General features: G+C 30.2%; 1 protein-coding gene across 1 annotated transcript in view; it reads left to right on the top strand.

Moving 5' to 3' along the window:
• LOC108694245 (retinal-specific ATP-binding cassette transporter-like) overlaps nt 1–10,742 on the top strand; it is a 20,528-nt gene that overhangs the window by 5,571 nt on the left and 4,215 nt on the right. The window contains exons 12-30 of the mRNA XM_018203609.1: nt 398–553; nt 678–749; nt 826–964; nt 1,132–1,378; nt 1,574–1,674; nt 1,887–1,999; nt 2,069–2,145; nt 2,303–2,504; nt 2,556–2,747; nt 3,034–3,316; nt 3,535–3,660; nt 3,797–4,009; nt 4,083–4,343; nt 4,442–4,545; nt 4,645–4,788; nt 5,015–5,162; nt 5,260–5,470; nt 5,529–5,745; nt 5,865–6,072. Coding sequence (XP_018059098.1) covers nt 398–553; nt 678–749; nt 826–964; nt 1,132–1,378; nt 1,574–1,674; nt 1,887–1,999; nt 2,069–2,145; nt 2,303–2,504; nt 2,556–2,747; nt 3,034–3,316; nt 3,535–3,660; nt 3,797–4,009; nt 4,083–4,343; nt 4,442–4,545; nt 4,645–4,788; nt 5,015–5,162; nt 5,260–5,470; nt 5,529–5,745; nt 5,865–6,072 — 3,214 coding nt within the window. The remainder of the gene's footprint in view (nt 1–397; nt 554–677; nt 750–825; nt 965–1,131; nt 1,379–1,573; nt 1,675–1,886; nt 2,000–2,068; nt 2,146–2,302; nt 2,505–2,555; nt 2,748–3,033; nt 3,317–3,534; nt 3,661–3,796; nt 4,010–4,082; nt 4,344–4,441; nt 4,546–4,644; nt 4,789–5,014; nt 5,163–5,259; nt 5,471–5,528; nt 5,746–5,864; nt 6,073–10,742) is intronic.

Here is a 10,742-nt window from a genome sequence, read left to right as displayed (position 1 = left end):
TATATGCAATATATAAAAATTAACAGTAGCTCTTATTTATTTATTGTTATTTATTAACCATATGTTTTATATTTTAAAAAACGTTATATATAACGTTATATATATAAAAAAAACTTTATATAAAAAACGTTAAATATTAAATGTAAAATTAAATTAGCAAATTATTTTAATTTTTTTTTATATTATTTATTTTTCTATCAGAAATGATTCTTCAATCATAAAATGAATATTTCAATCAGAACTGTTATTGGTTTTATTTATTTATTATACTCAAATACAATGTATTTATGTAATTAACGTATCGATATAATCAAAACTATTGTTAGAACTTTGATTATGTTAAAACAAAATTTTAAGTGTTAGAGAAATGTGTTCAGTAAAGCAATTCTTATTTCAGATAAAAGGAATGACTTATGAGAATGCTTATAAGGAATCACTAAAGTTGTTAAAACAGTTGGATTTAGAGTATGTAAAGGATATGAAAATGAAATCTTGCTCCTTTGGTACGCAAAGAAGAATTTGTTTAGCAATGGCACTTATCGGTAATACTAAGGTATAACCATAATAAATTATAATAAATCCAAGAAATTAATGTTAAATTTTAACATTAATAAAATTAATGGCAATAAATAAAATAAATTGGAAAAATCACATTTAATTTATATTAATTCTGACAGATTCTCATTCTCGACGAACCTACATACAGCGTTGATCCTGAGCACAAAAGGCAAATATGGGATTTACTTTTAGTGAGTGATTTAAGCAGATAGCTTTAATATAAAAAATTATGTAAAATATAAAATAATGCACAATGATATTTTATAGGATATAAAAAGACATAAAACGATAATAATGGCAACGAATTCCATGGAAGCTGCAGATTTTCTTGCTGATAGGATTGCTATTATTGCAAATGGAAAGATCGAATGTTACGGTTCAAAAATGTATCTGAATCGTCGATATGGTAAGGGTAACATCTGACATTACTTGTATATTAACAAAACTATAAGTTATATAAAATAAAATTAATTTGTTGACTAATATTAAAAAATTTTTTCATTTAATCAATTTTTATGTAAATTAATTTTTGTTATTACGTAATCGAACTTTTCTAAAATTATTTGCAACTAGGAATCGGTTATGTCTTGAGTTTATTGGTACAAGAAGATTGCAATGTGGAGCAAATTCGTACAGAAATACAAGAATTTTCAGCAGATCCAATTAGTCTTCGAAGCATGATGGGTTTAGTAATAAGATTTGATGTACCAAGGAATAGTCAATTCACCAAATTACTCCAACATTTAGAATTTAACAAAGAAAAATTAAAAATTGTGTCGATTGCACTAAGTGCTGCTAGCATCGAGAATCAATTTCTTAGGTAATCACGTACTTTTTATTTTCAACGTTTATTTTCAATTTAAAATTATTAATTGATTTCTGCTTATATATAAATATGAAAGCTAATATTTTCGTACATGTTTAATTAAGAAAGATTATTTTAATTTTTAATGATATAAAAATAGAAATTTTAAAAATTAGAAGGTTGGATGATATAAAATTGTTCTGTATTTAGAATAGTTTTAGAAAGCCAGTTTAAGGAACGCAATGTAAAATTACCTTGTAATAAATACGAACTTATTGTGCAACAGAGACGACGGCACTTGTTACAAACAGGTAAAATTTTGACACATTGTTAACGTGTAAAATAGAAAATAAAAATAACAATAAATGTACTAATAATTAAAAATTGTATAGCTATAATAACTTATGTAAAATAATCTAGTATGTAATTTTGTTATTTAATAATAGGTATATAATATTATAAATATGTAGATAATATTATAAATTCCTAATCAAACTACGTTGATCTAAAATATAATTATCAGCTAAACCATGGAAGCGCTTGACTGGTGACGCTTTATGGCGGCAGCAAATTCTCGCAATGTTCTTTAAAAAATTATTACATATCTCTTCATCTTGGAAAATATACATATTTTTGGTAAATTTTTCGTTCTATCAGAAAAAGTATAACATATTATATTTTTATAAATAATCAAAGTCATTTTAGATAATTTTAGCAATCATTACTCTCATCTTGGCCACTATAATCGCAGAATTGAGCAACTTCACATTCTTCGACACAACGTAAGTTAATTTTATTTGTTTTGTAAAGAAAGTGAAATCATTTTAGCATCATAATATATTGCTATTATACAAAAATTATTATTCTGACTTTTATTTTTATATATATAAAGTTTTTACTTTTTTATCAAGCTAATTAAATACTTAATTATTTCTTTAGCGAGAGAGTAATGAATCTGACGAGTTACATGGACAATAATTTTCACGTGCTATATTATGTGGCCGATGATAAATCTATGAAAGATTTTCTTGTAACATTATACGTTACTAGTCAAATCTATAGTGAGAAGCATAGTTATCATATCTCTAAAGACATTCCCGCCTCGGATTTAATGGTGCAGCCTAACTTGCATTCTATAGAGGTATCAGAAAAAACATGTTCTATTTATGCGAAAATATTAATTTTATAACAGTTTAGGGATCGTTACGTGATGTCTATCGACATGTACACAGATGGACGCATACAACTTATGTATTCGTCCACTGCAATACATAGTGGGCCAATTGCACTAAATTTACTACATAATGCGTTATTGCGTTATCATTGCGGCTCAGACAATTGTTGGATCAAATTGGCTAGTCGACCATTACTTCGTCCGGAGCAGGTAATATCTCTGATATTAATTAGTGAATTAAATTAGGCTAATTCTAAAAATATTGAGCTATTTTTCATCACATTAATTATATATTTTTGGCTTACTTACTTTTTGCATATAAAATAAAAGGATTATTTATAGAATATTATATAACTAAAATAAAAATGAAGAGGCATTAATGTTCAATAAAATGTTTGTATCATTATATAAAGATTATTTATTCAAATAAAAAAATAAGAACATTTTGTATCCTTCACGCCTTAATATACTTATACGATGTATACGATATTTACAGTGGCAACATTTATTGGTTCATCCACGCAGCGTACGAAACTGGGAAAACGCTGCTATAATAATAACTTTGTTTCTTCTTCTGCCCTGTATTGACATGGGTATACGAGAAAAAAATACACGTTCAAAAATGCTGCAAACTAATGCGATCGGTATGTCTACGCGAATGTATTGGATCCCGACATATATTATTGATTTCCTTTTGTATGCATTCTCCATAATATTCTTCGGAATTATTATTTTAAATGTCTATCACCCCACGTTGCACTTCTCAAATTTAGAGATTGGTAAGAATTTTAAAATATGTTCATCTTTACTTATATTTCAGTTCTGTTTTGTCTTTTGTATTTTAAAATTTATTAAAAATCAATGTTTTTTTATATTTCGAAAATTTTGCAATAAAACAATCATACTATAACAAAACAATTAAACAAGTATTTGTAGATATGTGTTACATAAAAATTCGAAGAAATGTAACATTGCCTATAATTAATCGATATTTCAGTTCAAATGCTAATGATATTTTTATGTTACGGAGGGTGCGCCATTCCATTAAGTTATTGCATACAACTTTTTACAAGAAAACCGGAAAATGTGTATCTAAGTGTGATACTGATCAATATTGTAACCAGTTAGTAATTTAATAGATGGTTTAATTTTATATTACTATTTATATATGAAATTTATTGTAAAAAATAACATTTTATTTAATTCTTTATACAAAATATCTTTATAATCTTTATTTAAATATAGAATATGTTTTGCAGTATTATTGGTAAACAGCTCCGTTATATTTCCATTGATATTTCGAATACTCAGTAGCGGTGTAAGACACACTCTTGAAATTCTTATACACATATTTCCACCATACATTCTAGCTTGTGCTTTAGGCAATTACATTATGCTGAATTTATATAACAGACAGTGCAGTTATTTTAATACTTGCGATACAGAATTTTATATTGAAGATCCATGTTGTCGTAAGCTTTAAAAAATTATCGTTATCGTAACAAATTATTATTTCTGCTAAACAACATTGATTTGATGTTTCAGAAAATTGTAAAGGCAAAGATTGTTATAAACACTTGGATATAATGCTGATTAAACAATCCAATTTTGAGTATAATCATTCGATCACAGACGATATACTTTTAATGGTATCCCAAATGTTCGCCTTTTTTATACTGCTGGAAATTTTTGAAGAAAAAAATCGTAGAAAATGGTATAGTTATTTTATGCCTCCCAAAAAAGATGATGATATTTTAGAGTCGGAAGTTATACAAGAAAAAAAGCAAGTCGAAGAATATATGAAACGTAAAAAAGACAATATAAGAATAAAAATTAAAATCTGCATTTATATTATATTATAAAGCTTATAAATTTAAAACGCGTAAATTTCATTGCATATGTAGATTATGACGAAACAAAATTGCTTCCATCGCGAGTTGCTCTCGTTGTCCAAAATTTAACAAAAAAATACGCTAGAAAAGTGGCAGTTCAAGGAATCAATTTTAGTGTGAGCGAGTTTATGTAATTTTAATTAAGAAATTTATTTTTATATATTTTCCTTTTTATTACTGTATATTGCAATATTAAATACAGATATCTTATTTAGATCCACAATCAAGAGTGTTTTGGTTTGTTAGGATTTAATGATGCGGGAAAATCAACAATATACAAAGCGCTGGTAGGTCAAATAAAAATGTCAGCTGGAAAAGCAGTGATATATGAATACGAGTTCACAAGAAATCAAGAGATGGTGAATATAATTTTATTATTTTTAAAAACTTAAAGTTGATATAAGCATATCATTAGGCGTTTAAGAAGCATATAATTCTTTTGTGGCTAGCATTTTATAATAGTAAACTTTCTATTTACTTTTATATAAACCATTAGAAAGATTTTAATTTTCTTATATAATAATATTATTTATATTTACATAAATATATATATATATATAAAAGTTTACCTATTTTAAATTCAAGTTTGTAGGTATGATAGGATACTGTCCACAAATTAACGGACTAAGTGATTTTATGACTGGAAGACAATACTTGCAACTTCACGCAGCACTTCGCGGTGTTCCATATGAAAGTATCAATGAAGAAGTAAACAAATGGCTTGATGTATTAGGTAAAAATATAATTAAAAAACAAATTTCTTGCATTGTTTAAAATAATTCAAAGTATATTAATGCTAAATAATCTTTAATAATAAAATTCAATTGTAGATATGTTGGACTTTGAGAATATGAAAATTGCTCATTATCCTTGGGGAATTCAAAGAAAACTTTGCATACTGCAAAGTCTTACCGGCGATTTACCGATGGTATTTATGGACGAGCCTTCCGCTGGGATTGACATAATGACTAGACACGCAATCTGCGAAATTTTGCATCAGATACGGGAGATGGGAAGATCTATATTAATCACTACGCATAGGTTAATTCATACAAGCTTAATAAGTAAAATACATATTAGATTCGATTTTGAATTTCAGCATGCGAGAAGCAGAAGCGATGTGTTTGCGCGTTGGTATTTTAGTTAACGGCCAATTTACTGCAATTGGATCTTGCGAATATTTAAAGGCAAAATTTGGCCGGAATTTTATATTAAATATTAAAATAGTACCAGGATACTGGTTTACAAATCTTGAAAAGATTAAGAAAATCATTAATGAGACTTTTCCAATAATAAGATTTAAAGACAGTTACTTGGTAAATGGAACTAATTTTATTATTCGATAATTTGAATGATTCAAATATGTTTAAAAGATTTTGATACAGTATAAACTAGGAAAAAAATTTATAAATGTAATAATTTTTCATCACGGCAGGGTGTTCTTAAATACGAATTGGAGAGTGGGACTTCGTACAGCTATGTGTTTGATAAACTCGAAAAGCTAAGACGGAGATATGTGTGGATTACAGATTTCTCGGTTACTCAGCCATCAATGGATGAAGTATTCTTAACTTTAGCAAAGAAGCAAAGGGAATCTCATAAGAAGTTAACATTTTACGAAAGACTACGTTCTTGCATTATAAGTATATGTAACAAATATAAATAAATTTTGTTATCACAGTTCTTTGTTATAGCAGTTCTTTGTTAGCATATAACTGTTTTTATTACTGCATAAATTATTTGTATATTTTGTGCTTGTTTAAGCAATATTAGTATTCATTTTAAATTTTATCCAGTAATATTATCTATCGGAATACATTACATTATGAATTCAACACTCGATATTAACATATACTTACTCGTATGAAGTTTTATTTGCAAATATTAATATTTTCAATATAATTATAACTAGTTAAGTATACAAAAAAATAAATAAAAGTACAATAAAATTGATCACTGTTTTCTGACGATTAATGATAATATATGTATAACAAGTCTCTACTTTTTATTTGATTTTAATTAAATCGTATATCTATATATTCAAGGTAAATACCAGTTGCTAGTATCCATTATTCATTGCACTTAATATATTTATTAATTCAACGTACTAAATATAACAAATATAAAATTATAAATGAATAAAACTGTACATTCGATAAAATAATTCGTGTTTATGTACACACATATTATTCAAAGAAAGTGATGTTGACAATCAGATCTGCAATACTATAAACTATCTCACCGATGATCGTTATGTCAGTATTCTGCAATTATCCTCGAGACTTATCAAGCCTTCTCAAGCACAAATTATTATTCATTCACAAATATATTATTCAATACTTTGTTTAATTTATTTTGATAAGATTATATAAGAATATAAAGAACATTTTGCATTTTTCCTTAATAAAAACTAATTATACTTATAAAAAATATGTATTAAAGAAGAAATTCTTCGCTTTCCCCTTACAATGATGCATTTAGAAAACCCAGAAATGTTACTTTGCAGTTTACCGATTACTGATAAATTACCAATTGTAACTGAAATATATTTCTTTAATATCTACAATGTTTATATTTATGTTTTATGTAATATGTTTAGATTAAATTCTAAATTTTGCAGGATGAAGCACAAGGAGAAGATGTCATATTTATTAACAATAAATAAAAATATTATCTCACATTTATAAATTATTTAAAGTTAAAATTATATTTAGCTAAATTTAGATAAATTTTTACATACATTCAAAATAAAATATAAAATATATACATCTAACGTAATAAATAATAAATCGAATTATCTGCATTAAAGCTGCTTACATAGACATTTGTAAATTATTTAAACACGTTGTATTGTGACTCTTTTGCGCCTTTCCAATAAATGATTAATTGCAACACAGAGATTGTGGCGTGGCAATGTACTTCTATCATAAACATTGTTAATAGTATTATATAAAACGCGACTATCGATCACGCGTGTGTCTCGAGTGACGTTCAGTCATCCTCTTCCTCTTTCGCTCGAAGAAAAGTATGATAATGCATGAAAGTATATTCCAGTGCCGAGACACGCGCCCATTTACGCGATTGTAAATAAATGAGGCACATTGTTATCTCTTAACAGTGAATTGTTCGAGCGAGCGCGTATTAATCGGCCCAACCTTTGAACCGCACAAGAGAGAAGTCTCCCTGCGAAAAATCTATTCCCCTCACCTCCCACTCGTAGCGATAACCCATCAACCCTTCGTCGTTCCGACCACTTAGACACCCGTGCGTGCACCGTGACGTCGATTATACCGGTCATTAAATCTTGATGCAACTAGGAACCGCATCGAGGCCGGCAACACCTGACGCGGCCTCTAATCGAAAGGAGACAATCGCGACCGAGTCACGGAAGGAGGCACGACAATGTAATTACGAGCTGTAATGACACGAAATCTGGATATTAATGGCACCGACACTCCGTAGTCAAGTCTATCTTTGTGTCGAAAATCACGAACAAAATTTAATTTGCTTAAATCTCACTGTCTTGTTCGAGACATCGCGCGAGGAAATAAATCTTCACGAAATTCTCAACATAATCATAGAGCAACATCGCAATTCAGCTGTTTGCGTCATAATAATAGTCTGTGTGATCAAAGTAATTTTTTCGCTATTGTAAAGTCGCTTCGATAATATTTCTTTTTTTCTGACGACGTTTTATCTCTCCATCTATGTATTCTTTATGATATTTTATGTAATATTTGACATTCTCAGAAACTACTTATTAAGTAGTTATTAAGTAATTATAAGAAACAAAGGAATATGAATTAGTTCTAAAAATACATAAAACATTTCCTAAGTATTCGTCTTTGTTTAAGGAAAAATATCGTCATCATATTAAGCATCGCTTTTCCCCTCAATAATATCATAACATTCGCTAATTAATGCTATTTATTGATAGACAAAGAAAAATGATTTTACTAAAGTATTTAAAAATATAACTAAATATACAGATCTGAAAATAATTTTGCTTGGATTATCAAAATAATTATGTATAACGTTTAAAATTGGTTAGAACGTTAAAACTTTTTGCAGCATTGCCATCAATATTTAAACGTTCTACATAATTATTTTAATGATCCAACAAAATTACTTTCAGATTCTGTTCTATCTAAATTTTTTATATTTCCAAAATCATTCGCGATATAAATAAAGCCGAAGTAATAAGCAATTAATTAATTTTGTGTGTGTGTGTGTGTGTGTGTATGTGTGTATGTGTGTATGTGTGTGTGTGTGTGTGTGTGTGTGTGTACAGCTGTGCGCGATTATGTGTCATGAACATTGTCTTTTTTTCCTCTGGCTGAGAAAGAAAAAGAGACAGAATGACCTGTCGGTCTATCCCCGATAACAGCGGGAATGATAAAACTGAATCGTAAATACGGCATGTAATTCCCGCCGTGCAAAAGTATATAAATCAGGGATGTAATTTCCATACAGATGGTCCCGATGAAGAATCTAAAGGTCTTATTGCATCTAAGATCTTTCATTGCATACCCTACAAGCGGATATGTTGATAACATTATAAATAGTATAAGATCAGAATTATAAAAACATTTTGTTAAACCGCAGATAATTCATCGTATTAATAATTATAGTTCTGTTCAATCGAAGAAGAAGTGTAGAAGAGTCGAAGGGATAGTGCCGTCTTTCTCGAATAGAATCGGTATCTTTCGGGAGCAACGAGCTAATCTCTTGTGCAACAAAAATGAAGCGGTGCTTGCGGCGAAGTTAATTAGCAAAAATCACGAGGGAACAGATAAGACAGTTTCCACCTCTTTTTCTATCTTTCTTTGCTTTTCTATCTCTTTCGTTCTCTTTCTCTAGAACCTCTCGTCGCTCTTCTTCCCCCTCTTCCCTCCCATTCTAAATATCACACACACACACACACACACACACACACACACACACACACGCACGCACGCACGCACGCACGCACGCACGCACGCACACACACGCACGCACGCACGCACGCACACACACGCACGCACGCACGCACACACGCACGCACGCACACACACACGCACACACACGCGCACGCACACACACGCGCACGCACGCACGTACGCACGCACACACACACGCACGCACGCACACACACACACACACACATATTCTACTTTCGTTTTCTTCCATCGCCGCTTAAATCGAAGGCTGGAGGGAACTCCTATCGAATGAATAAAAGACTTTTCGTCTGTGGCGACGAAGCCGGCTGCAATAAAAGCTTAATTTATAAGCCGACCTTCGACCTTGCCTTGGTAAACGAAAGGGGTATGCTATTATCTTTATATAAGCGCGGATAAATGGTTAAAAACAGACACTCGTGAAAAAATGGAACACAGATAAAATAATAAATTTACAGTTTTCTAAAAAAAAAAAAAAAAAACATTGCGCTTTTATCGGAGACAATTATTAGATAGTTAATATAGATATTTAAATTAATCTACAATACACACAAACTGCAGATGTTGAAGAATTATTATTGTCTAATCAAAAGCGAAACGAGCACAGCGGGAAACCATTAAGGATCGACTCGTTCCCAGGGATGACACATAATGCGATCGTAATTTCGGATTTTTGTTCCCGAGTGAAAAGCCGGCGTAACCCTTTAATTCCGATGTTTTTGAAGTCATCGGCCGCGCCCACGACGCGGCTATCCCCTGGGGGAATGTGAATGTCGTTGATTGTAGCGGGAACGGGCTTCCGGTTCCGTCGTCGAAGTCGCGGTCGAAACTCAAACGGCATGTAATCCCTCGTTATATCCCGAGTTACAAGAATTATCTTGCTTAATGTAAGCGCAATTGCGCATACCGTCGATAATAAAATGGACAGCACGTCGTTAGCTCCCTTCTCGCGGTCATTCGATTACACGCTGATTACCAGCAAATTACATACTAATATTGACTTTAATATTACATACCTACTACTTTTTTGTACAATTCTCGATGGGCCGACTTTTGCATAATCCATGAAAACGTTAAAAAGTTGCATTAACTGTACAATTTTAATTGCCATTTATTGAAAAGGAAAATATAAAAAAATATCTCATATTTAAATCTTACAGTTTCGTTTTTTCGATATTTTTTTTATATTATCTTTTGGAAGTACTATCAATACAACGCAAATATAAGAAAAAATAGTTATGATAAACATATTTTATATTATTAGGTAGAAGTGCCAGCAAAAACGATTTGTGAAAATATGACGGCCATGGGATGGTATGAGCCGGCATTTCCGGTCCATGGAGACCGGAACTGCACGCATAGTCGGCTGTCGCGTC

Source organism: Atta colombica, unplaced genomic scaffold (genome assembly GCF_001594045.1).
Source record: "Atta colombica isolate Treedump-2 unplaced genomic scaffold, Acol1.0 scaffold12, whole genome shotgun sequence".
Taxonomy (NCBI): Eukaryota; Metazoa; Arthropoda; class Insecta; order Hymenoptera; family Formicidae; genus Atta; species Atta colombica.
Note: the sequence above shows the minus strand (reverse complement) of the source record. Positions and strands in the feature narration are given on the sequence as shown.